The sequence below is a fragment of the Pseudonaja textilis genome, chromosome 16, assembly GCF_049901715.1.
Source record: "Pseudonaja textilis isolate UNSWEBS1 chromosome 16, rPseTex1.2, whole genome shotgun sequence".
In the NCBI taxonomy this organism is placed as follows: domain Eukaryota; kingdom Metazoa; phylum Chordata; class Lepidosauria; order Squamata; family Elapidae; genus Pseudonaja; species Pseudonaja textilis.
The window spans coordinates 4,158,943-4,186,282 of NC_142005.1; the positions used below are offsets into that span (position 1 = coordinate 4,158,943).

The 27,340-nt window shown below is 46.3% G+C and overlaps 3 protein-coding genes across 4 annotated transcripts; all 3 read right to left on the reverse strand.

Annotated features, from left to right (window-relative positions):
* Window positions 1-336: 336 nt before the first annotated feature.
* Window positions 337-2,780, reverse strand: ZNRD2 (zinc ribbon domain containing 2). Its single transcript, XM_026716281.2, has 4 exons — window positions 2,748-2,780; window positions 2,431-2,582; window positions 1,666-1,750; window positions 337-1,120 (listed from the first exon to the last, which is right to left on the reverse strand). The coding sequence occupies exons 1-4, from the start codon at window positions 2,764-2,766 to the stop codon at window positions 786-788; spliced, it is 591 nt and encodes a 196-aa protein (XP_026572066.1). The 5' UTR covers window positions 2,767-2,780; the 3' UTR covers window positions 337-785.
* A 6,773-nt stretch (window positions 2,781-9,553) lies between these two features.
* LOC113446561 (uncharacterized) lies at window positions 9,554-18,493 on the reverse strand. Its single transcript, XM_026716277.2, has 3 exons — window positions 17,993-18,493; window positions 11,445-12,699; window positions 9,554-10,457 (listed from the first exon to the last, which is right to left on the reverse strand). Exons 1-3 carry the CDS (start codon window positions 18,339-18,341, stop codon window positions 10,235-10,237), a joined length of 1,827 nt encoding a protein of 608 aa, XP_026572062.1. The 5' UTR covers window positions 18,342-18,493; the 3' UTR covers window positions 9,554-10,234.
* Window positions 18,494-20,363: 1,870 nt separating this feature from the next.
* On the reverse strand, window positions 20,364-27,316 carry CCS (copper chaperone for superoxide dismutase). Of its 2 annotated transcripts, none has more exons than XM_026716280.2 (8): window positions 27,260-27,316; window positions 26,312-26,384; window positions 24,784-24,921; window positions 23,834-24,014; window positions 23,652-23,712; window positions 23,298-23,375; window positions 22,490-22,593; window positions 20,364-22,182 (listed from the first exon to the last, which is right to left on the reverse strand). In XM_026716280.2, exons 1-8 carry the CDS (start codon window positions 27,299-27,301, stop codon window positions 22,029-22,031), a joined length of 831 nt encoding a protein of 276 aa, XP_026572065.1. In that variant the 5' UTR covers window positions 27,302-27,316; the 3' UTR covers window positions 20,364-22,028. The 2 variants fall into 2 exon arrangements, with proteins under 2 accessions (XP_026572065.1, XP_026572064.1); XM_026716279.2 differs by having other exon boundaries at window positions 27,242-27,316.
* Window positions 27,317-27,340: the final 24 nt, after the last annotated feature.

The window sequence follows — 27,340 nt, forward strand, 5'->3', positions numbered from 1 at the left end:
TCAAGATTAATGACCAAAATTGCAGGCTCAACTGCGGTTAAGTCAAGGATTTACCTGTATTCACCGTATCTGACCAATTTCAAGTGTCACTTGTCATCAAAGGCAGATAGTCCAACAAGGCATCCACCGGGTTGATTTAATTTTATTTACTAAAATGTCTAAGATGTCTAAGAGGAGAAAGCTGCCATTTCTTAGCTTACAGCTTCTTTTTTCAAGTATTGGTTATTAAAGTTTCAAAGTTTGAAGACAGGTGGCCCCTGACACACCATAGGGGCAAAAATTGCATGCCAAGCCCGATTCCTTCACAACCAGCGAAGATTCGACACAACACAACCATTATCTTGTGCCTTGAAATTTGAAACGTTTAATGCTTCACAAAAAAAAATGACAACACATGGGAGTTCCTGATAACCTGAAATCTTTGGATGGTAAGCGGGATGGTGAGCGGATCTAGGCTGAAGAATCTGCAGGAGCCCCAAAATTTGGTGCCTAAAATGTTGCTAGCAAACCAGTTTTAACTCTGGTTTATCTATCCTTTCCTTCTCCCGGATTAGACAGATTTATACGTGCAAATCCTCTGAAACATTCCTCAAACGTCAGGACAACTTGTATGAGGCAAAAAAAAAAAAAAAAGTTCACATTTTAATCAGAAGGGAGAGCCCAGTCTTAATTAAATCACCCAGCCCCTATGATAAATGGTGTGGAGGAGAGGATTCCTCTGGCACCCCAGGCATGGCCTACACTCCATGCCAGGCCTGGCACTGCCATTACAAGCTGGGGCATCCTCACTGTGGCAGCTCCCTAATGCCCTTGAGAGCCTCCGTGCAAGAACAGATGAGTGAACAAAACTGGATGCTCCTTTCAACAGAGGTGGTTTCTTGGAGATGATGGCTTGCCCAGCCGATCTTCTGCAGAATGATCTCTTCTGCCGCAGCCAGGGTGTTGCGTGCCAATGGAGCATTGGGTGCAGCAGTGGATGCTGGAAGGGCTGGGTCAGGTGCGTTTGACCGGAGACCCAAGGCTGCCCCTTCGCAATGCTCTGGGCGCGACGCCATTTCATCAGTGTTGGCAGCAAGCTGTCGCTCCCGCACCTGGGAAAGGGCGGCTTGTGCATTGAGTGCTAGAGGGAGAGAGAGAGAAAGAGATCAAAGAGATGGGATCACGGGCTGTTGCTTCCGGTTTCACCAACAAGCACTGTCTAGGACAGTTGCTAAAGTCCAGGGATCTTTTTGTACGACATGGAAAAATCTGTCCAAATTCTCTGGCAGCAATTTAACACTTGAGATGCTTCCAACCACAGCAAAGGGGATCTCTTCCCCACTTGCAAAGAAAGCAGCACAAATACAAGACTACTTCTGTTGTCAAGAGAAGCGCAAAATTTTATCTGAAGCAGCAACTGCACAAAACTTCCACCCAATAGCTCCTTTTGCAGTTGAACTACATTTCAGAGTTTATAATTTACGGAAGCAATGTATTAAAAGTTGGAAAATCCCATTTACACTGTGATACCCACACAGGCTGTTCCCATTTGGTGCTGGCAGAAGCACAGAACAGTTCCCATCATCTCTTTTTGTAACTGGGCAATATATACTGAGAGGACCAGATTGCACCAAGCGGGGCAGGTGAATAAGAGAAACAGCTCCCCACTCCCTCTGCCCACCATACCTGGATTGTCCTTGTCCACATCAGAATTAAGCTCTTGGCAGGTGACACAGTACAACTTCTTCTGCTTGTCTTGCAGCAAAATGGTCTGGAAGAAAATTCGGTGACCAAGGCAAAGGGGTGGGGGGGGGTGGGGGGCATGGGAGGAGAAAAGGGTAGAAGTCAGGGTTTGCTTGCCAGTGATGGGCATGCATCTGACAAGGAAAGCCCACCCACCCACCCACCCTTGCTGAAGGAAACTGCTTTTTTCGTACTGGGCCTGCCCAACACAAATGACACCCCCACAACCAATTTCCAATTGGTGCCATCCTAGAGAAGAGCTGAAAGAAACATACAGCATTATGGGCCCCGGGCAGTGTACTGGGGGCCGTATGACAACTACTTCACAGGAATAAAAATGTAAATGATTGATAAAATTCAACATATATTTGCATAATATATGTATATCTATATGATAAGGAGCACTTAAGGGTTGACATGCAGAAATTAGCATGGGGCCCCTATGCTGGTGGGGCCCACGGACAAGTGCCCATCAGGCCCATGCATTAAGACAGCCTTCACCAAGGAGCCATGTCATCAGTGCCTGGCATCTCCTTTGGCCTGATTGTTCTCGTTTCTGGTCTTGTCTGATCACCAAGTTGCCCCCTTTCCTCGGGCAAAAGCCCCCCTTTTCCCCCCCTCCAACTTTCTTCGTGTAACCGTCAGGCCAGGGGAACGGGGCGGGGGAAGAAAGCACTCTGCATACGCCCCGGGGCAGGCCTCACTCACCCCGCACTCGTCGCAACACTCCCCCAACATCCGGTAGCCCTTCAGCAGGTACTCGCTCATCAGCTTGCTGATCTTGTCCTGCCGCTCGCGCCGGGCCTGGATCACCTTCAGCTCGGCCTCGGAAGGCGGCTCCCACTCGGCGTCGTCGTGACCTGGAGTGGAAAGGAGGAAGCCGCGGTGGGGGCGAGGCCCGGGCCTGCAGCCCGAGCCCTGTTCTTCCCCGCTGTCCATCGCCTCTGGCCGAGCCTCGGGCTGGACGCCGGGCCGGGAGACCTATTGCCATGGCGACGCCTCAGCCCCCCCCCCCCCCGCGTTACCTGTCGCGCTCAGCGCCATGTTGTTTCCCCTCTGCCGCAACTTCCGGCACTAGCCATGCCTCCTTCCGTCAATGGCGCAGGCGCCGTCCGCCTCCTGGTAGGACTTCTCTACGTAAGGAGAGAAAGGCTTTCAACTTCCCTCCGGCAATTTCACCGGCCGCGCAAACGTTCCGGGAAAAGTTTATTCCCGTCTTTAAGGTTTTAGAGAAATTCGTGGAGGTCTTTATTATTTTAAAAAATAAAATCAAAATCAAAACTTATAATTCAACTCAATATTTGAATGCCGTCCGTCAATGTGGAATAAGACCCCAATTCTAATTTTCCTTTAAGTCACTGGAACTTCCTGGAAATTGTATCATTTTCCAACCATTTAATGGCACGAACCTTTTTTTCTTGGGGGGTGGGGGAGCGGCAGGAAATTAACTTCGTCGGGTGCATGGAGGGTTTAAAGCGAACAGACCGAGGAAAGCAGGGTGGATGGGGAGATGCACGTTACACGTGAGAGAATTTACCTACACTGCATCGGCAATTGTAATACAGGGGTCTTCAAACGTGACAGCTTGAAGACTTGTGGACTTCAACTCCCAGAATTCCTCCTCCAGTCATGTTATCTCAGGAATTCTGGGAGTTGAAGTCCACAAATTGCCAAATTTGAAGACCTTTGTTGTAATATGTCAAAAGCCCATCTTTCAAAGTTTGATGGGATTGGCAATCTCTTGGCGCTTAAAACGCCCGCATGGTCTTGTAATTCTAAAAGGGCAACGCTGAAATCTGTAATTGTTTGTTGCAATAATGCATAACTGCATAACCATCTCCTTTTAACCCAGTGTTTTCTCAATCTTGGCAGCTTGAAAGCAGGGGACTTCCAATTCCCAGAATTCCCCAGCCAGCAAGGAGAATAGCTTTTCATTAAATGCAACATGTTAAGAAGGAGGCCTTCAGACTCCTTTGGTCATTCCTGAGTGACATGGAAGCCTTTGGGGGGTGACTTTAGAAATCTAAATCGGCATAACCCAGGAGGACCACCATCCAAGCTAGCAGATTCCTCCTTTCAGCCCAGATCTGGGGGGGCGGGGGAACTAACAATATGACACAGACAGCCTCCAGGCTTTGTGAAGAAGCATCCTTTAAAGCAGGGGTCTCCGATAATGGGCAACTTTACAACTTGTGGACTTCAACTCCCAGAATTCCTCAGCCAGCTGTACTCGTAGACTTGAATTCCCAGAATTCCTCAGACAGCATAGCTGGGAGTTGTAGTCCACAAGTCGTAAAGTTGGCCACGGCTGGAGAACCTTTTTAAAGGATAGCTGAAAGTTTGCCAAAGGTCCAGAATGGGTGTATTCTGCAAACTGGGGAGGATGACGAAAGAGGAAAGGCGGGGGGGGGTGGCGTTTTAGCTCGGAATGGCTGTAAAACACAAGTTTTATTTTTCCTGCCGTGAAATGCCAAAATCGCCCGTCCACGGCTTTTTAAAAGTCGGCAAAAAAGGGGGGAAGGAGGCTGCGGAAGCGGCGCCCACCGATTCCTCGTACGCGGAAACGACGAAGCGGGACCTCCTACTCCGCGACGGGAATTCTCCCGGGTAGGGATCCCGAGACAAACGGCGGGCAGACTGCAAGGCGGGAGCTGACTTTTCGGCTCTCCGCGCGGAGCAATCGGGAGCGCAGATCCTTCCGAGTGGCCAAGACGTCTCCGCTTTCAAAGGTCTTCAAATTTGACAGCTTTTAAGACTTGTGGACTTCAACTCCCAGAATTCCTCCTCCGGTCACGTTAGCTCAGGAACTCTGGGGGCTGAAGTCCACAAGTCTTAAAACTTGCCAAGTTGGAAGACCCTAGGTCCGATCCCATCCCCTCCCTGCCCGGACGTTTCTCGCAATTCTGCCGCTCGCCTTCCCACCCCGACGGGTGCGAGGATAGGGTGGGGGTCCCTAAGGCCCGCCCCCCGGATCGCGATGTAAGCCTCCGCTCGTAATTGGAGCCGTGGGAAAAGGGAGGACTTGGTTCCCACGTGGGCGAAGGGCGGGGGTCGGGGGGTCGGTCGGGAAAAGCCTTCCGGCGCGCAGCGCCATCAAAGCTAGGCTCAGAAAGGGCTGGATTGTCTTAATTCGGTTTGGGAGCGATCCGGATTCAAACTTCCCCTTTTCGTGGTGCTACTCGCAGGTGCCTCGGCTCAGGCAGGTTGTCCTGAAGTGAGCCAATGGGCTCCGTTTAAGAAACCAGGTTTCAAAAATCCCTCCAACTTAACCAGGCTTAAAGTAGCAAACTTGTAAAAGGCAGCCTCAGCCGCTTATCATAGGTCGTCCTCGACTTACAGCGGCTCATTTAGTGACAGTTCCAAGTTAGAACGGCCCTTGGGGAAAAAAAAAAAAAGGGACGTAGGGCTATTTTTCACACCAAGCATCTCCATGGTCAACTCATCAAAATTCAGATGCTTGGCAGGTGACTTGTATTTACGGCGTCCTGGGGCATCATGGGATCCCCTTTTGGGATCGCCTGACAAGTCAATGAAAAACCAGATTGGTTTAACAACCATGTTACCGATTTAAACACTGGAGTGATTTATTTAACAACTGTGGCAAGGTAGGTCTTAAAATGGGGGCAAAACTAGCTTCACAACTGACCACTTTGTAGCAGAAATTTTGGGCTCAACTGCGTGGTTGTGGTAGTATCACACATGGATTTCAGTGGAAGAGTGAACCCAGAAAAAGAGCTTGGGTCAAGATAATTTAGTCAGCCATCCTAAAAGTGGCTTGGGTGTTTCTTTAAGGAACTCCAATCTGGAGTACCTCGTATCCTAAGAGGAACAGGAGCACAATAGAGAGACACATGCCCATTCTCAACAAAAGGTGAATGTCTTAAAAAAAATTCCCAACACAAACCCCCTTTTTTCCAGGCAAGACAAAAAAATAAAAATAAGAAAATCAGTCCATGCCAGTTAGCCAGAGACTTCATAGTTTTATAGCACTGTACGGAGACGAAAGTGGGACGCGGTGGCCCAGTGGCTAAGATACTGAACTTGTCGATTGGTCGGCAGTTCGAATCCCTAGCGCTGCGTAATTGCGGGAGTTCCCGTTACTTGTCCCAGCTTCTGCCAATCTAGTTTGAAAGCATGTAAAAAAAAATGCACATAGAAAAATGGGGACCACTTTGGTGGAAAGGGAACAGCGTTCCTCCATGCACCTTTGGTGTTTAGTCATGCTGTCCAGGGGACCACAGAGACGTCTTCGGACAGCACTGGCTCTTCGGCCTTGAAATGGAGATGAGCAATGCCCCCTAGAGGCGGAAATGACTAGCGCAGATGTGCAAGGGGAACCTTTATCTTTACCTTTATGAGACAAAACACCTCCCTTCACCCCAAACTCTGACATTCCTGCTAACTGGCCCAATAAGGACAAGTTTTTTCTACTTCTCACCTGCAGCTTTGTGCCTTATTCTTCTCCAGGATTCCCCTTCTGTCCAGTGAGATGCCCAGGATTCATGGACGAAATCTAAGCATCTCTGTTGCCGTTTGGAAGGACTGAGACTAATGCAATGAGCACAGCACTAAAATAGACTGGTTAAGAATCAAATCGTGGGGTTGTTGAAATTAGAATAGAATGAATGAGCTGGAAGGAACCTTGGAGGTCTTCTAATCTAGCTCCCTGCTCAAGCAGGAGAACCTATACTACTTCAGATAAGTGACTGTCTAGATCAAGGGTGTCAAACTCGCAGCCCATAGGCCAGATACGTCTCTTGGTAGCCCTGGCCCCACCCGGTTTAGCAAAGAGGGAAAAAAGTCCCAATACGTCATGTGATGTTGCCAGTTTGACACCCCTGGTCTAGACTCTTCTTAAAAGCCTCCTGATGGAGAACACCCACAACTTCTGGTGGCAAATTGTTCCACTGGTTAATTGTCCTGTTTGGAAGTTCCTCCTTAATTCCAGGCTGCTTCTCTCCTTAATTTCCACCCGTTGTTTCTTGTCCTGCCTTGTGATGCTGCGGAGAATAAGTTAACACACACACACACACCCCGCTCTTCTTTGTGGCAGCCCCTCAAGTACTGGAACACTGCAATCATGTCCTCCCTAATTCTTCTTTTCTTTAGACTAGCCAAACCCAAATCCTGCAGCCGTTCTTCATGTTTTAATCTCCAAGCCTTCAATCATTTTAGTTGCTCTTCTCTGCACTTTTTCCAAAGTCTTAACATCTTTTTTGTAGTATGGCGACCAAAATTAAAGCAAGCCATAAATGTTTTTTTCTGGCTAGTCAGCCTATACAACCAATTTGTAGACTAGGAGGCTATACAGGTCTTGTCTTGCCATGGTTCATTTAGTGACAGTTTGAAATTACGATGGCATGGAAAAAGTGACTTATAACCTTTGCCGCATCCCCCTGGTCATGTGATTGAAATTCAGCCAGTTTGGCAACTGATTCTTATTTATGATGGTCGCAGTATCCTGGTGTCATGTAATCACCTTTTGTGACTTCTGACAAGCAAAGTCAATGGGGAAGCCAGATTCACTTAACGACTATGTTACTGACCTAATAACTGTGGCAAAGGAAAGTTGTAAAAAATGGGGCAAAACTCACTTAACAAAGCTTAGCAACATAAATTTTGGGCTCAACTGAGGTCATAAGTCAAGGATTACCTGTACTCCCAAGTCCAGGGGATCAGGCAGAAGTGACCCAACCTCTCCTACCATACCATAAGAAAAAGAAGAACACCCAGACACAATTAAATACTTATCAACATTAACTGATTTTTAAGCAGGGATGAATGATAGGATCCATATTATGATGCCATAAGAATCCACAAAAATCTTGCCAAGAAACAATACCAGCCAAGTTGAATGTTATGTCAGGGTGTTACGGTGCATAATGCCTCTCCCAATTTTAAATTTATTTTTACTGCTCCAATGTCACTTGTTGCAGAATGCAGTGTGTTTCATAATGGAAAAAAAACGGTTGTGTTGAAAGGAAAACTTAACTTCTTTTAACTGGGAGTATTGAACCATCAAGTCTTCCTACTTCTAACCCTATAATGGAGAACCCAAAGTCAAGGTCCTTCAGAACCTACTGACCCAAAATCTTGTTTTTATTTTTGTTTTAAATTGTAACGGGAACCAGTTCCTTTAATCTTCAACATTGTCTGAAGTCTTGAGGTAGCTCTTGTTGAGGCTGAATTAAGTGAAATTCATGGATGTAACTGATTACGAATCTATGCCCAATAGATCTGACGGATGGCTATTAAACCATGGCTAAATAAGCCATGGTCTAGCACAACGAATAAACCAAGCATTGGTTTTAGGAAAAAAGCAACCCTCACCACTTGCACAGTGAGTTGCCAGCAATCACAACCCTAACCCGTTAAACCAAAGTATTCCAGGCCTTCCAGTGTTGCATCCACACGCTTCTCTTTCCCCGTATCTTGAGAACTCCCCTTGCCTCCCACCCAAGAGAGGCTACATTGTCCGGGTTTCTTACAAATGGAGAGCTTGGAGGTCAAACGGGACAGAAAGAAAATGGTGATTTACCTCTAGAACACAATGGGCGGGCAGAGCTTTGCACACGCAATTACAGGTAGTCCTCGACTTACAAAAGTTCATTTAGTGACCGTTTGAAGATACAAGGGCACTGAAAAAAGGGACTTGTGACCATTTTTCACACTGAGGACCGTTATAGCACCATGTTCACGTGATCAAAATTCAGATGCTTGGCAGCTGACTCATATTTATGACGGTTGCCGTGTCCCAGGGTCACATGATCCCCTTTTACGACCTTCTGACAGGCCAAATCGATGGGGAGGCCAGACTCACTTAACCACCGTTTTACTTACTTAACAATGGCAGTGATTCCCTTAACAAATGCGGTGAGAATAGTTTTAAACTGGGGCAAAACTCAAGTTAACAAATGTTTTTGCGGGGGTTCAGTACCACAATCGAGGACTGCCCGTTCTGCACTACAACCGGGAGTAGCAACTGCGATTTGTCTTCTCATACTGCAGGCGCAGAGTTCCTCACAATCCGGAAACTCCGGTTCTATTAATGCCACGTACTTTGGAGCAGGAAAGCTGGATCTTTAGGAATTCAAATGAATTCGATACACCTGGTCTGCACTTCCAGGACAACCCCCCCCCCCCCAAGCAGAATGAAGTCCTCCATGGGAATGCTTTAGAGCAGGGGTGTCAAACTTGATTTCATTGAGGGCCGCATCAGGGTTGTGTTTTGACTTCAGGGGGCTGGGATGGGCGGGGCCAGCTTGATGTCACTCGAGTTGGGCGCTTGTGGCGGCTCGAGTGCTCTGCCAGTGAAAACTGGCTCCCGAGCTCCGTTCTCGGCTGGGACGGCCTCCTGCAACCCTCTGCAAGCAGAAACGGAGCTCGGCCCCCCTGCATGTGGCCCTCATGAGCTTGGTTTTCTGTTAAGACAGCCTCCTGCAACCTTCTGCCAGTAAAAACAGAGCAGGCAGCCCTCCCGAGCTCCGTTTTTTTCTGGCAGAGGCACTGCGGGCCGGTCCTTTGCTGTTTCCAGGGCAGCCTTGCAAGCCAAATCTAAGCAACGCATGGTTTGACAGTTTGACACCCCTGTTGTAAAGTACTCGTTCCCAGACTAAGCCCGTCAGCGATTCTGGATCATTGACCTCTTGACCCAGAACCTGAATGGGGAAAATGGTCGGGAATGATAGGAGCCACAGGATAAAAGTGGGACAAAGTTGGGCAAGATCAGTTTTACACATACCGATGACAGGAAGGTAAGGATGAACGAATGGGAATTTGCGCACATACACAAACGGACACCAAAATCATAACACAAGTGGGTGGTCTAAAATGTCATCGAGTCCATTTTATTTACAATAATAGCCCCCCTCCCAAAAAAAGAAAATGATCTATACTCACTTCTAACATAAGGTTTTCCTGCCCAGCCTAGGCTGTTATAAATCAAGGAAGGATGCAGTTACATAGAAGCAACTGAGCTGATTTGAAAAGGTGATTCTCATTTTCATTAAATGAAAGATTAACCAGGTGGAATTGTTTTCCCATTGGGCGGGATCTCGAGAAAGACCAGACCGAGGAGAAAGCTGAAGTGATGGTTGTTCTTTGTGCGAACCCCACCCCGACGCCATACTTTGGTTTAAGAAGGTCCAGTGTGCACCAATGTACGATGCTCCTGAGGCCAAACAGAGTGCCCTAACAGTAAGGTTAAGGCAATCCCCCCAAAGATTTTTGTTTACAGAATTGTTCGCGTTGGGGCAGCACATATGATTTACCTAATAGCACACCCTTTACATGGCATAAGGAGGAACAACAACGACAACAAAAAGAAAGAAAGAAAGAAATGTTAAGAGCTAAAGTGGCCTAGGGCACCCATGATCAAGAAATGTCAGGACTAAAGGTTGTTCTGAAATCGAACTGCTGACTTAGGATGCAGCAGTTGGGATTATGCTCTACAGGTTACAACGGCGGAGGCCAAGGCAACCAGAGTCCCACCCCAGAAGGCGGGGAATTTCCTCTACAGACGGCGCTGGTAACTAGCATGCAGCTGCAGTTGTGCATTACGCAAGTAATCGCCATAGGCACCTGCGTAACGGGCATCAGACTGCATTTCGGGGAGGCGGCGATAATCCAGTTGAGCTTTTGTTGGCGAGTGGCGGTACGCATGGGGGGAGTCGGATAAGCGGCGGAAATCAGAGTAGTCAGATAAACGGCGGTCATCTGAGAGATCAGAACTGTACCTGGTTAAGAGAAGAGACATTTGGTAAATTAAAAAGAAAAAAAGGAAAAGAGACTTGTGGCAAATGCCCCAATTAAATATATGCTGTGCCTCCCCCACCCTTTTACCTGTGTGTTGGAGGCTGGAGAGAATCCCTTAGTGGCTTAGTTAAACTATAAATTCCTGTTTAAGAAAAGAATTTGAGCTCTTCCAGACTTGATGAGACTACAGTGCAGAAATTACATTCCAGGAAGATGAATAAAGGATCCTCACTTGCATTAAGGTACTAACCTTTCTAACTCCTAGTACTGGTAGGAAAAGTTCCCTGTTGATAATCTGGCCAGGAAAACATTTAAGTTTTCAAAGGATTTAGTTACGGTGTCTCATGTTCCACGTGTATACCTTGGACTCAAATTCTAACTAAGTACATAACCACTTAAAAATTCAAGCTCCTGGATGTTGAACATGGCTCAAAATAGAGGGCACGTTGAGCAGGGCATGTTTTTCCCAAGCTGACTGGAACCTAGAAAACCTAAAGAGCCTTTGGATCAGGTATGAACCAAACACCTCCCTTAAATATGTTTGTGCTCAAGCTAAGTTAAGGAGCTAATTTAGTTTCACTTTCATATGATACGGGAGATTCAGGAACCAGGGCCCATATACCTTCCACCAAATTACCCAGGTATTTTTGGTTCCTAGGATGTCTCTTTCTGTTATATGCATGCATTTATAATATGCAGTTTGGGAGAGAGGTAAATTGTGAGTGTAACTATTCTTTTGCTCCCTTTTTCTTTAAATAGAAAAAGCACAGAAGAAAAAGGGCTGAAAGAGGAGTGGGGGGAATCTAAAGGCAGAATCAATGAAGGGGTTATTAGCGAGCTCCATACCCAACCCCTTCCTGTTTTCAGGGTTGGAGAATGGAATCTCATTTTGAGTCCCTCTGGAAGTACAGAGAGCTCCTCGGATAGAACGCGGGATTGCTGTGCAAAGCATGATCAAAGCCGCATACCTCTTGTTCATTGCAGCCGCTTTTCTGTAGAGATCCTCACGGCTTCCACGTGGCGGGGAGAGGCGTGTGCGTTCATAGAGTGGGTGGAGAACGGCAGTTTCTGCCTGGGACATTCCTGCATAGGAAGCTGCCTGCTGCCCGGTCTGGGTCAACCCATTGTATGCTGCAGCCTGAGACCTATAACCTGCTGCTACGGGGGCTGAAGCAGACTGCTGGACTGCGTAGGCTGCTTCGGCTGGGGCTCTGTAAGCCGTGGGCAACGACGCAGACAGCTGCGTTTTGTAAGCAGCCGCCGCAGCATCCTGCATGCTGTAAGCAGCTGCCAGGCTGGCTGCAGATTGGGTCCCATAAGCAGATTGCATCGCAGATGAAGCCTGAGCCCCGTAGGAAGCAGCATGGCCAACGGCGGGCTGGACTCCATAGGATGCAGGCTGGGCTGAGAGAGTGTGAGCTGCGTACAAGGCTGACTGGCTGGCTGCTGGCTGGGCTCCGTAAGAGGCGGAGAGAGCAGTTGCTTGGGCCCCGTAGGAGGCTGCATAGGAGGCAGCTGTCTGGGCCCCATAAGCAGCAGCAGCAGCAGCGTACGTTGTGGAGGGCTGGGCTTCGTAAGTGGCGACTTGGGAAGCAGTGGCCTGGGTTCCATAGGCTTGAGTATTATAGGATGTTAATGCCGAGGCTGCTGCCGCTGCCTGAGTATTGGCAACAGAGGACTGGGCTCTGTATGCATTTGCCAGCATGGTGGAGGGCTGGGCTCGGTACATGGCCGCCTGCCCAGTAGTAGGCTGAGGCCTGTAGGCCATCCCAAGCGATGCTGCAGGTTGGTCTCTGTAGGAAGCTTGCTGTCCGGTCATGGGGAGCGTGTAGCCTGCTCTCGTGGGCGAGCGTCTTAGCGGGCTCCGGTCCCTTCTGAAGAAAGAAGGGGACATCTGCCTAGCTTGGCCATTTGAGTCAAATTTGGTGTTATTGTTCATCCGCTGCTGATAGTCATAGTCAAGTGAAGAATAAGCCGGATTCCCCATTGAATAGGCAAGGTTACCGGATCTCAGGCCATCATTCCTGGTCTGCAGGTTCTCTAAAGTTGGTATTTTGTTCTTTTCGTCTCCGCCGAACTGTCCAATGTAACCTGCAATCCCTCTTTTATGAGCTTTATTGGAAAGTTCCACATTAATCCTTTTGCCCTTGATTTCTCTTCCGTTAAGGTGTTCAATGGCCGTTTTAGCATCCTCGTCTTTCTCCATGTGCACGAACGCGTAGTCTGATAAAGCAGCAGACAGAAGGTTATCAATAAGGAAGACATGACATTTCATTAGTGGAAACCATTTCTATTGGGAATACGCCTTGGGTACAGAGAAAGGCCTTAAGCGGCCGTGTATCCGCTGGAAAGCAGCGTCTGTCGGCGATAGCAATAGCACTCAGACTTATATAACACTTCACAGTGCTTTCCAGCCCTCTCTAAGCGGTTTACAGAGTCAGCATATTGCCCCCAACAATCTAGGTCCTCATTTTACCGACCTCGGAAGGATGGAAGGCTGAGTCAAGGTAAGAATCAAACTCCTGGCAATCGGCAGAATTAGCCTGCAATATTGCATTCTAACCACTGCGCCACCAGGGAAGGGACAGGACTTTGGAGTTCAAGCAGACTATACCAGCCTGGACAAATAGCTGTCCAATAGAGGGCGGCTTTGCAATTCTAACCACTACAAAGGAACCAAAAAAAAAAAAAGGCCACTGGAACTTAGCAAGGCACAAGATAGCAATAGCACTTATATATTGCTTTACAGTGCTTTACAGCCCGCTCTAAGCGGTTTACAGAGTCAGCATATTGCCCCCAACAATTTGAGTCCACATTTTACCCACCTCAGAAGGATGGAAGGCTGAGTCAATCTTGAGCTTGGTGAGATTTCAACTGCCAAATTGCAGACAGCCGGCATGAAGCAGAAGTAGACTACAGTACTGCACTGTAACAACTGCACCACTGCGGCTCATACTGAACATCTACTGCCTTAGCACCAGGGTTCCCTTCTTACCTACTAATGCCTCTAGCACCTGAACGATTTGCTTAGCTGGCTCATGAAAAGAAGGATTAATTCCCAGGTCACCATGCAAAAGACAGAACTGAATGAATTTTATTTTATTTTTAACTCCCGAGAGCAAAACTAGAACTGGGCTTGGGCAAACACTAGGAAAAATGTCCCATGAGAGCTTTTAGAAGTAGAACAGACTGCCGGGTGAGGAGCTACCTCTTGTTTTCTGGAAATTTTAGACAGAGGTTGAACAGACTATGTATCAGTGACTGCACTAAACAGGGAGTGGAGGCTAAAGAATCTCACAGGTTTCTTCCAAAATAGTTATCTCCATGGTGTTTTCGTCTTTTTGCTCCACCATATTAATCCTGAATAAAATACTTGGAATGCTATCAGTAGGTCATCCCCAGCCAAAAATGGAGAAGACACAGAACACAGAATAATGGGAGGGTTGGGAGGGAGTTCCTTTTGATTTCCATGCTGCTACTTTGACTGAATGTAAATGTACTGAAAATGTGCAAAATACGATGTAACTGTAACAGCTTTTAAATACTAGGTTGGGTCTTTGTCTTTTAGGAAAAAAAAACCTTTAAAATAGAACTGTGCTTAAAAGGCTCAAAAATGAAATGATCTTTTAAGGTAAAACCAGCGGCCTAATTTGGACAGCCTATGGTAAATTTATATTTTTACATGGCTTTAATCAGTAAAATAATTCATAGCTTTGACAAAAATGAATTTCAAGTAACAACAGAAGTTATGTGAGATGATGGTTATCTTTCTACACTGCGTATCTCCCACTAAAGTTTATGTAGGTTAAGAACACAGAACACATTTAAGCATCTCCTACACTTTACATTAGATGCAGAATAAACGTTAAGACTTTTCCCTGCTGAATTCACATTAGTGATTATATAGACTCAAGATTATCAAAATTCTTAGGAACAAGGTATCAAAATGTCTTTCTGCTTCTCCAAGTTAGTGCAAACCAGAAACCAACTAGGAGTGGGAACTGATGGCTTTCAACTCTGATCATTTTTTTTAAAATTAAACAATGTACCCAACTATCCAATAATCAGAAACTATGGGAAAATAAGATAGAAGGAGTATAATTCTTGGGTAACAAGCAACTTTATTTTTAAAAAACTAACTGCTTAATATCAAAGGGGAATAAAATAGCATGATGGCCATCAATGGATATAAAACTTACGTTTGCAATACTAAGAACCTTCTGATTGGAGCTGAAAAGGCAGTTGCCTCTGAGCATTGTTCAGTACTATGTGCTGTAAAGTTGGGTCCTACATCTGTACTGTAGACTTGGAAAAGCTCCAAAAGGAACATTTTAACACACACACACACACACACACACACACAAATACACACATTCATTCAGTGCTTGAATCATATGCAGCTCTTTCAAACCAACTACTACTGGAGAAAAAAATCATAACCACATCTGCAAATTGTATGGCCTTTAAGTTTACAATTCTGTAGAGTCGCTTTGCAGAGATAGGCAGCACCTAAATTTAATAAACAGTTTAACATTTATATTTATACTATAAATATTGTCATTTGAGGATATTTCTCAGCTCTTTTATGGAAACAAATATTTTCCCCAGTAAGACTTAAGACTGTATTAATCCATAACTATTATAAAAATGTTGGTTCACTAGTTTTTCCAACATGTCTTTTTTCTGTTTCCATAGGGATTTATCTACATCACGTTTGCCGAATTATTTTATACCTGAGTTGACTCACTGATGAATCATGCTGGATTTCCCACAATTTCCCTCTTTTTCTACAAGGGAAAATCAATTTAAACTTAATTGTAGAGAATTGCTGAAATAAGGGCTAAGCCACACTATGCCAATGTTGGATTATGTTGCAAACTATCTCCAAATTTCCATTCTGTTTGAAAAAATAGGACTATAGGACAGAAATCAGACCAACAAAATAGAACTAAATTTTAATAAACCCTGAAACTGGAGACACAGATTGTTCTCATCATTAAGTGATAAAAGGGCTTTAACCACATGGTTGAAAAAATAAAAATAGTGGAGATTTCTTGATCAATTTTCAGCTATAAAATACTTTCACCTGGAAATTGAAGACTCCTTATTATTCTTACTTTTCAGCCTCCAGGAAAAACTTGCCTGAGCGATATATAACACTAGACTTACAGGTTGTCGCCACAGGAATCCAATAGCCACATGTTAAGACAAGTCCCACGTTCACAAAGTCATAAAATCACAAGGTCAGAAGGGACGAGGGAGGTTTTCTATCAAGGACTACTAGCATAGACTATCAATCCATGCTTTCATAACCTCCCATTCAGACTACTTGCACCGCAAATAGGAAAAAAAGCACTATCAGAAAAACAAGATTTTTACTAGGCGCAAGTTTTGGTCTTCCTTTTGACCACAGATATAAAAATATCTAGTCCCATATTTCCAACCACTCAACTTCTTGTAAGTCTTTGACTTACCACCTTTTGTTTAGCAACCATTTGAAGTCACGACGGCACTGAAAAAAGTTACTTGTGACTGACCCTTGCCCTTATGCCCACTGTATCCCATGCAATTTTGCTTGTGATCAAAAGTTGGGTGCTTGGCAGCCAGCATGTATACATGGTTGCAGTGCCCTGGAGTTACCAGATTGCCATTTGTGAGCTTTCGACAAGCAAAGTCAGTGGGGAAATCTGGTTTGATTCAAACAACCAAGTGATTCACTTAAAAACTGCAGTGATTCACAACAGTGGCAAAAAAAAAAAGATTGAAAAAAGTCCTATGGGCTACAGTAGTATATCCAACCTCTACAATGGGACTTTTGGAAGAACCAGACAGAATAAATATTTGTCTGGCTCCAAGATGAAGGGGAAAGAACAAAGCTCCAAGAACATCAAGACACCAAACCACCACCAAGTTCTTGCTCTTAATATGTTGCTGACATGCTACCCAAGGCAAAGGGATGGAGGTGAGGGCAGAGAGATTTATCTTCCCCCCACTCAACCTTCTGGGTATTGCAGCCATCTATATGACAAGCAAACCATGATTAAAGCACCAGGCTAGAAACCAGGAGACCATGAGTTCTAGTCCCACCAGCTGGGTGACTTTGAGCCAGTACCTCTCTCTCAGCCCAATCCACTTTCCAGGGATTGTTGTGGTGGAGAAAATATGGAGGAAGAAGTTGCGTTTGGATATGTTCGCCGCCTTGTGTGATTTGTCAAAATAATAAAGGCAGGATACAAATAAAATAAATCTGCCCGAGACATTGAGGCTGTATTTTCCCCACCACCACCCCCAGCAAGGAATTCACACGAATAAAACAGAAACCAGTTGACAGAAGATGGGCCTATCAGTCCCTACTGAGCCACGCTCGCTCTTTGCCAAAATGCCCTCTCTTTCCAACTGCAAAGGTAACCCAAAGGAGAGACATCCACAGCACTGCGCTCCGTGCTTGGTACCACTTGGCAACCAGGGTCCAATCCAACCGCCCCACCCAAAAAAGCCCCCCTTCTCCCTCCCAAGCCCTTTCTGTCGGTCGTGTGTGGCGGCACCCGAGCCAAAGGATTAAAGGGCGGCCTTGTCGCTTGTCTTTGCAAACTGCCACCCACCGGTGCGTTTGGTCGGCGTCAGAGCTGTGGCAAAAAGCTAATGAATAGATGAAAAGGGGAAACAGAGTAATGAGAATTAAGACAGCAACCCCCCCCCACCCACCCAGGAGTCCGATCCTTTAAACACCGCCCCCTCCACAGCAGGTAGTCCTCGACATACAACCGTTTTGTTTAGTGACCAAAGGTTACAGCAGCAGTGGGAAAAAAAGTGACTTACGACTGTTTTCGACCACTCGTAACAGTTGCATCCTCCCCATGGTCACGTGATCAAAATTCAGATGCTTGGCAACTGGCTCATACTTATGACGGTTGCAGAGTCCCCAGGGTCATGTGATTCCCCTTTTTTGCAACAAGTAAAATCAATGGGGAAGCCAAATTCACTTCACAAACACCTGACTAACTTAACTACAGGTAGTTCTCGACTTACGACAGTCCCTTTAGTGACTCATTTCAAAGTTAGACCCGCACTGGAAAAAAAAAGTGACCCAGGATTGTATTTTTCAGTTATGACCTTTGGCAGCATCCCCACAATTTACTACAACTGTAGTGATTCACTTCACAAGAAAGTTTGGGTAAAACGGTGGCAGAACAAAATGTCTCACTTAACCACGGAAGTTTATGGCCTCGTATGGGGGTCATAAGTCGAGGACTACCTGTACTGGGATTCGCTTAACAAACGTGGGCACGAACGGTCCTAAAAACGGGGCCAAATTCATCACAGCTGCATATGGCCAAGAAAATTTGTAATGGTGGGGGTGGGAGGGAGAGACAGCGCGCGGCCTGGCGGTCGTAAGTCGAGAACTACCCGCAATCGGCTGAATAGAGCGCCGTGGAGCAGAGCCTCCCCGTCCAGAAGCAGCCTATCTGCGCGGCCGGAAAGGCCCCTTTTTCTCCCCTCTTTCGAGACCCGCTACCTTTCACGATGTCGCACTCGACGACGGGCCCATACTCCTGGAAGAGGACGCGGAGCTCGCCGCTGGTGCAGGCGGCCGAGACGTTGCCGACGAAGATCTTGACGGTGTGGGTGGGCCTCGGGCGGGAGAGCTCGACGACGACCCGGTGGCAGTGGAGCAGGTGGCCGTTGAGCTTCTGGATGGCGCGCTCGGCCGCCGCCTCGTCGCGCAGGTGGACGAAGGCGAACTGCTTCATGAGGGCCACCTTCAGCACCTCGCCCGGCACGGCCGCCTCGAAGAGGTCGCGCAGCTCCACCTGCGAAGCCTCCTCCGGAACGTTGCCCACAAACACCTTTACGCCCGCCTGCATCGCGCGCCCGGCGGTCCCCGAGGAGAAACCGGAGAAAACGGGGAAGGGGGGGTGAAAAAAACAGGCGAGGCGGCCACTCAAAATGGCGCCCGCGACAGCGACGCGCTTTCTGAGGAGAAATATGGAGAACGCGTCGACGCGCCTGCGCGGAGTCACGACACGCCGCCTCCCTCCTCCTAGCGCGAATCTCGTCTCGCGATCTGGCACGGCTATTACCGAAGCATGCGCAGTAGCCCCCGCTACTTTGAGGGGGCCGTGACACCCCCCCAACCCTCACCTCTCGGACTAGGATGATGTGCTTTCATACAAACAGAAGCTGCGGAAAAACAGGCAGCCCTAAACCCGAAAGAAGTGTGGTTTCACATTGAGGGTTTCTTATGAGGGAAAATGAGGACCTTTCATCAAGATGGGTCGCTCTTGTTTGAATAGCTCTATATAACCCTGCACTGAAACGCCCCCCTCCTCCTCCGTGAGCTTTTTCTCACTGCGCTTACGCAGTAGAGCTCTCCCGCTTTTCATAGATATAAAATGGGTAGATCATTGCTTTTATCTGTAAGTGGGGCTTTTGAGATTCTTTTTACCTTCTATGGGTTGGAGAGTGATCGCTACATAAATAATGAAAAGAAATTCGAATTTCAGCCTTTGATTAGACACTAGTACCTCTTAGTTTGATGCACCTTACCATTTATGAGAGTTCTGTAATAAATAGGTTGCAATATAACTAGAACCTTTGCTGAACCTTTCTGCTTTACCCTACACAGTTGCCAATCCAAAAAGGTTTAAGGCAGTACTTTTCAAACTTGGCAACTTTTAAGATGTAACGACTTCTGGAAGTCCAGGCCTCTTACAAGTTGCCACGTTTGAAAAAAAAAAAAAAAAAGACTGGTTGAAAACATGGAGTTAGCTCTCAAAAAATCAGCCACAAAATAGTTAGATCGACCTAGGAATTTCCAAAATGGATATCACAAAAAAGAGGTCTCCATCTTACCTACTGTTTCCCTGAAAATATAACCTACCCTGAAAGTAAGTCCTAGCTTTTTTTACACGAGCACCCAATATAAGCCCTACTCCCAGAAAAAGCCCACCCACTCCAGAGTGCTGGGGTAAAAGTTAAGATAGAATGGGGACATGGAGCTACCCTACTACTTACCTTTGGACAGCTGTAGCCAGGCCTCGCACATCCCAACCGGCAAGGCTGGCAAGGCTTTCCTGAAGGCCTCTGGAGAACAGAGTTCCAGATCGATCCAGAGATCTCTTTATCAGCTGCAGAGGCCTTCAGAAAAGCCTTGCCGGCCGCAAGAAGGCCTCTGACAGTGAAAAAGGGGTGATGCGCGTAAGTGAAGTTAGTCAGTTGATGACACCGCCCCAAAATAAGACCTATGTTCTGACCCAAACCCTTTTCCAATAAAACAAACACAAACCAAAGGGAACAGAAAACTTTTAATGGTTCTTACGAATCCCCGATTAAAAGGCTGCTGCAAACTAATTAACTTTGATAAGCACGAGCCTCGCCAAAATTGTGCGAGGCTGCCAAGAATAACAGATAAGAAATATTTCACAACACAAGAGTCTTCAAATACCAACTTATAATACTGTAATGTCCACGAGGCTGGAGTTTCAAAACGTCTTTGCTTCCTGCAAAGTCCGCTTGCTTCACAGCTGGCTTTTATCTTCTTGAAGGAGGGGCCATTACCTTGCAGCCTTACTTCCGAGTTGCCCGTGCTGCTGCAGCTGCTTTCCTACAAGCAATCCTGCGTGCACGTGCACTTGGCACAGGCTCCTCGGGAACCTCCTCATCGCTGCTGCCAGCCCCCACAATCTCTGAAGGCAGCAGTCCACTCCCTAATGGTCCTGGCCCCTCATCTGAGTCCTCGCTCTCCTCAGACGTCCACACCTGCTGCCGGCTGACCACAACAATCTGATGCCTTTTTTGGTGGCAAAAAAAATTATAAGACAGGGTCTTATTTTCGGGAAAACATTGTGTCAGCAATGCATTAAATCAGAGGAGACAAACACAGCAGCTGCTTAAGAAGATTATATAATTTAATGGATGGTCAAAGAAATAAAAAGAACCAGCAAAACAAGAGGCACAGTTCAAATTGCACCTCTGTCCCAGACAGAACCCTCACAGGAAAAATCCACTCCCAAGCCCGCCCTAATACACGACCATTTTGTACTACCGGTAATCCTCACCTTACCACAATTTGAGCCCCACATTTCCAGTGTTAAACAAGACAGTTGTTAAGTGAAGTTTTTCTCCCCATTTTACCTCTCTTGCCACAGTGATAAAGTGAATTCCCTGCAGTTTGTGATCTTAGTGATCTGGTTGTTAAGTGAATCTGATTGTCCCCTGGTCAGGTCACAAAAAGGGATCACGTGACCTCCAGGACACTGTGACCGTCATAAATACAAGTCAGGAGCCAAGTGTCTGAATTTTGATCATGTGACCCTGGGGATGCGCCAACCATCTTTAAGCGTGAACAATTTAGTCATAAGTAACTTCGAATGAATGGTTGTAAAATGAGGACTATCAGTCCCACTCCCCCGCTTTTCCTCGCTTTCCACAATTAACAGAATAACAAAGTTGGAAGTGATCTTGGAGCCCTTCCAAACCAACAATATTTTTAGACACTTAAGGCACTGTCACACATCCCAAGAAGGGTGAGGCCAGACTGATTCATGACAAGCCGACGGGGATACAGGTGGCCCTTTCCTTACGAGGCAATCATGTCCGAAATTTCTGTTGCCAAGCGAGACCTTTGCGAAGTGAATTATTGCTCCTTTTTTAACGACCTTTCTTGCCACGATGGTTTTGTGGAATCACTGCAGTTTGTTAAGTGAGTGACACAGCTGTTAAGTGGATCTGGCTTTCCTCGTTGACTATGATCCCAGGGACACTGCGACGGTCATAAAATAGGAGCCAGTTGACGAGCAAATCCGAATTTTAATCACCTGACTGTTGAAATGCTGCCATGGTCATAAGCCACTGTTTTGAGTGCTATTCAGTCATTCAAAGAACTGTTGTAAGCCGAGGCCTGCCTGTACTAACAATTTTTGGTGTTGTAGCAACCCCTATGCCTCTCAATATATTCTTCTTGAGATAAACAGGGCAGGGCAAAGAATGCTGTCCCCCATTGCCCCAACCTAACAGAGAAAGTTCCCCTTTTGGGGGGGGGGAAAGGAAGGGGCTCCCCCTTTTAAACCATCAACTGCAATCTCACCAGCGTTAAGCCTCATCTATGGCTGCAGACCAGATCTGTTGATTTTCTTCCTTCTGTGCCCCGCAGGGAAGGGGGGGAAAGGCACTGTTCCCACAATCCTAAAATGAAGGCATAGATGCAAAAAAAAAAAAGAAGATGCAAAAGGAAGGCGGCAAAAACTCCCAAATCCCCAAACTTAAACCTAAAAAAATTGTGTGTGTATGTGGGACAAAATCTAAAAGTGATTTATTGGAATGTTTGGAGGTTTTGTGTGTGTGTGGGGGAAATCTATCCAAAGTGCAACGATGATCTTTTCCTCCTGCTAGCAAAAGCCGATTTGTATGTTTGTGTCTCTCTCCAGACACACAAACACACACCCGCACCCGCACCTGCCTTATTGGGGTCATTGCGGGAGGCACCTAAAGAGAATAGCTGAACCCCCTTTGCAAACTCCAGCGCGAGGGGAGCAATAGCAGCAACCCATGTCCTACAGGTGAGGAGTGGGTCGTTCGGGAACGGCCTGGCCTAGCCTGGTGGCAGATCTTTCCCGCTCTTCCCAAAGGGTCACTCCGCTGCAGGTACATATTTTCTTGGGATTCTGGAAGAGGCCGGATGAGCGAGCAATGATTCCGCAGGCCACTCTGCAAAATAAAAATAAAAAACAGAGAGAGAGGTCAAGTCTTTTGTTTTTTTTTGGTTTGCAAAAAGAATCTTTTTATCTAGACAGAAAGCTGGTTTAGAATGAATAACAGAATAACAGAGTTGGAATAGCAACAGCAGTTAGAATTGTATAGCGCTTCACGGTGCTTTCCAGCCCTCTCTAAGCTGTTTACAGAGTCGGCAACTTGCCCCGCAAAACCTGGGTCTTCATTTTACTGACCTCAGAAGGATGGAAAGACTGAGTCAGTCAGGATTGAACTGCTGGCAAGTGGCAGAGTTATTCCTCACCTCTCCCCAGAATTTCCAGAGATTTTTGACAGCGGGTGATTCCCGCGGCCCAAGTCATCCTCCCCTTCGTCTACTACCAAGGAACGGCCGATTATATCGTCCACCTAAGGAGGGAAAGAAGACAATGCCATGAGTGGACCCAACCTTGTTCCACAACAGTCAAGCGGATATCTGTACGGGAAGTCCTCGGTTCATGACCACAAAAGGGATAAAAGATTCATCATTAAGTGGCGAAGTGGCTAAGGGAGGCACTGTGGGATCCTACCCTATTTATTTTCTTTTCTATTTTTATTCTATTCTATATTCTATTCTATTCTATTCTATTCTCTATTCTATTCTCTATTCTGTTCTATTCTCTATTATATTCTATTCTCTATTCTATTCTACATTCTATTCTATTCTATTCTCTATTCTATTCTACTCCATTCTATACTATGTTCTATTCTATTCTACATTCTATTCTATTCTGTATTCTATATTTTCTATTCCATTCCATTCCATTTTTATTCTAATTCTATCCCTATTCCTATTCTATGGCGGAACTAGAACTCATATTCTCCTGGTGATTGGCCCAAAGTCACCCATCCAGGTTTCATGCCTAAACTGGGATTAGAACTTACAGTTGCTCAGCCAGTTGCAGAGAACGGGCAGCTTCCAGCTTGGGCTAAAGGGCCAAGCTGGAAGCTGCCCATATATACATATATATATATCCAGCTCCTAAAAACCCGCCCTACCTGGTGAGTTGCCCCAGTGAGTTCTTTCATCAACCCATTTGCTGGACGGCTTCTTTGCTCCCGGAGCAACTTACCTTCAGCAGGTGATCTTCCATCCGAAAGGATGCTCTTCCATCAGCAGTGGCCAAGATGTTCCCAAGATCACCTGCATGCTGAAAAACGATTCAATCCTTAACTTACAGTTACAATTAACAGCATAGCAGAATAACAAGAGTTGGAAGGGACCTTGGAGGTCTTCTAGTCCAACCCCTCCTGCTCAAGCAGAAAAACCTTGTACCACCGCAGACAAACGGCTGCCCAATCTCTCCTTAAAATCCTCCAGTGTTGGAGCACTCACAACTTGGGGCATGCCACCAACCTGGAAGTCCATACAAGGTCACAGAGACATAAGCCAAGAAGAATAAAAGGCGATGGGTGGCCTAACTCACCCTGTGCAGATCCTGGGGGCCTCCATGGCATTCCCCTTTGGGGTTGAAGTGGTCTCCACAACTGTTTAGGATAAAATCAGAGTGGGAGATTTGGCAGTCAGAAAAAAAAAAGTTCTCTCCAACTTTTACAACCCCTGAAACCCCCTGGGGAAAAAAAAGAACCACCTTCTAGAGCCTCTCACCTGTCAAAAGTCCGGCTGAGGTCTCCAAATTCATGGACATGAAGCCCGTGCAGCCCTGGTGGAAGGCCGTCGATCGTGCCATCCACAAGGCACTTTTCAGGCGAGACTTGCAGGAACCTCACGACCCCTTGGATCAGTCCACGGCCCGACACCATGGCCACGGCAGCAGTGCCGAGCAATCCTTGGGGGGAAAAAGGGGAGGTCGAAAGAGAGACGTTTGTAGTAGAAAATAATCTGATAATTAATAATCTTCATTACCAAACTAGGCAATGTCATCAGTGCTGGAAGGAAGTGGAGTGGAGGAAAAAGAGATAAGGAGGACTGTAGGGTCCTCTGTACTTGGTGGTTCCTTGCAGACATTTCATTACCAAACTTGGCAATGCCATCAGTGCTGGAAGGAAGTGGAGTGGAGGAAAAAGGGATGGGGAGGAGAAGGGGGAGGAGGAGGAGGACAACAATGACTTTAGGGTCCTTGGTGCTCTCTGAGCTTGGATGTTTTCTTGCAATGTTTCATTACCCCACTAGGTAACATCATCAATGCTAGTAGGGTTTGTTCTCAATTTATATTCTAGTAGTTTGCCCTCTGTCAGTGTCGGTAGGAATAATCTTGGAGGTTCTGTGGTTAGCTTGTTTGGCCAGTTCCTTGCTGGCTGAAGAATTCTGGAAGTTCAAGCCCGCATATCTTCAAGCTACTAATTTTGACAAACACTGATCCAGATAATGTAGCAGATCTACTCTGAAGGGTTTATGGCTGATCCCATCAGTTTTAGGCACAATGCTTTAAACCCATCAAAAATTTTCCAAGGATTCCCGTCCACTTCACACCAATGGCTTGAGGGAAATAAAGCTTGTACATCATAGAGCTATTTAAAAGTTTGCTGATTTATTCCAGGAATAAATCTGGAATAGAAGATTCCAAAGGAAGTGTTGACGATCATGTCGGGATTTACCTGGAACATTACTTCCCATTCCTTTCAGCACAGCCTTACGCCCCGTCGTTTCTAAAAGGTTCTGGACTTCCTCAGTTCCAAGACTTGTCTCCACCAGCACAGTCTGCGAATCCAGCTTGATGTCAACTATGCGGAGGCCTGTAAGGAAATGGAGAGAAGAACATGTAGGGCAGGGCTTCCCAATCTTGGCAACGTGAAAATGTGTGGACTTCAACTCCCAGAATTCCCCAGCTGGCTGCATAGAACCCAGCTGGGGAATTCTGGGAGCTGGAGTCCATAAGTCTTCACATTGCCAAGACTGGGATGCACTAAGGAATGGTATATACACCCCCTTTATTATTTTTACCAATAACTCAAGATGGTGAACATATCCAACACATCTTTCTCCCATTTTTCCCCACAGCAATAACTTCGGTGATGTAGGTTGGGCTGAGAGAGATGGCTTTCGTGCCTAAGGCGGGACTATAACTCACAATCTCCTGTTTTCTAATGTGGTGCCTTAACTATTAGATCAAACTGGCTTTCTGGATAAATTTAAATAACCATGAGATTTTCATCTTGCCTCTATTACTTCATAAGTAATTCAAGGTGGTAAATGTACATCATGTAATGTCGGGACACTAAAATTCTTGGTTCCTGGGTTCTATTAACTGCCTTCCTCCAACCATTCATCATGTCTCTTTGTACAGTAGTCCTCACTTAATAACCGGTCCCTTAGTATCCATTCCAAGTTTCCATGTATCTCCCCCAAACTACTTGCTAGACTCATTTTGGAAGTTCTGACACCCGCACCCACTCTGCAATCATATGATTGTAGTCTGGGTGATTGGCAACTGGCTTGTATTTATGGCCGTTTGCATCAGTCTGGAGTCATGAGGACTGCAATTTTTCACATTTTGGGGTAATTTCCAGCCAAAAGACAACTTCTAACATGCAGTAATTATCCTGCAGCTTGATCTGGGAAAAGCCTGAGATGGTTACATCACCCTGGGGAGAAAGTCCCAAAGCCAACACCAACACTTTTACAGTTACAAATTCATGAAAATAATTTTGCATCTGGAACAAGGCTTCCAATAATGAACGGATTTAGGGTTTCCCACCCCCACCCCCCAAAAAATTGGTGCTCTGTATTGGCTGAGTATTCCAGGAGTTCTTCCTCCTCAGCCAGAAAATAGCTGGATGGAAAACTGAGTTGCTTTTCTGATACACATTTTCAACATCTGTGGAATTTCAATAGGTAAAATGAAGTGGTGAGGAGGTGAACTATTGTGTAGAAACCAGGCGACTAGGAGTTCTAATCCCACCAGCTTGGTATTCTTGCCTTAAGACACGAAACTTGCTGATGTACCTTTGGACCAGTCACTCTCCCTCAGCATAACCCACCTCACAGAGTTGTTGATGTGGGGAAAACAGAAGGAAGGTGTGTTGGATATGTTCACCACTTTGAGTTATTTAGAAATATCATAAAGAGGAGGTAAAATAAAATAAACGTTGACAAGAATGTTGGTCATTCTGAAGCTGATCTCACCCGGTGTCTTTTGCAGTGTTTTCTGAACCGCCTCTACACACTTTTGACAAGTCATCTCAACAGCAAATTCCAGCTACAATAAGAGGAGAAAGTAACACAAAACTGTCAGTGAAAAATATAAAAAAGCCTTCGAATATGGGCTCGCCTGACCTATATAGTGGAACCTGGGAGTTGGAAGCCTGCACAGCTTGAAGCTGCCAAAGTTGAAAAATACTGACCCAATTTCAAAATTCTGATCTAAAATGAAGTTCTTTGGGAAATCTGGAAGAGCAGGGGCCTTTTCTCATTTGCCCATTCTGGGCCATAATTCTGCCTGCCACATACAGGTAGTCCTTGACTTATGGCCAGAATTGACCACACACACACAAAAAACGTCTGTGGCCAAGGAAGATATTTGTTAAGTGAAGTATTGCCCTATTTTGCAACCTCCCTTGCCACAGTCATTAAGTGAATCCCTTGCCGTTGTTAAAATTAGAAACGAGGTTGTGAAGTGAATCTGACTTCCCCATGGACTTTGCTTGTGAGAAGGTCACAAAAGGGGGTCACACGACCCCGCGACCGTCATAAATGCGAGTCAGTAGCCAAGTGTCTGGATTTTGATCAGAGGGCGATGCTATAACGGTCGTTAAGTGTGAAAAACGGCCATAAGTCACCTTTTTTCAGTGTAACTTTGAACAGCCACTAAACGAACGGTTCTAAGTAGAAGACGACCTGTACTGCTTCCCACAACCAGATCTAAGATTACCGCCCCTCCACCCCATGGAGAAGGTGCCATTTCCAAGAGTGACCCAGCAAGTAGTTCAACCGGTGTAGCTGCACCTCCTTTGCTCCTGCTTTTCAAAACGCCCCCCTCCCCACTCTCAACCTCTTCAGACATGCGCAAACTATCAGGAAGGGAAGGAAAAAGGCAGCAGCCGTCGATTCTCCCACCGGGGAAGGTTCCCCCACCGTGCAGCGGAGGCCTCCGCCCCTTTCCGGAGCTCCGTCCATCTTGTCTTCGAGAATAAAAACGAGAAAAAAAAATGGCCT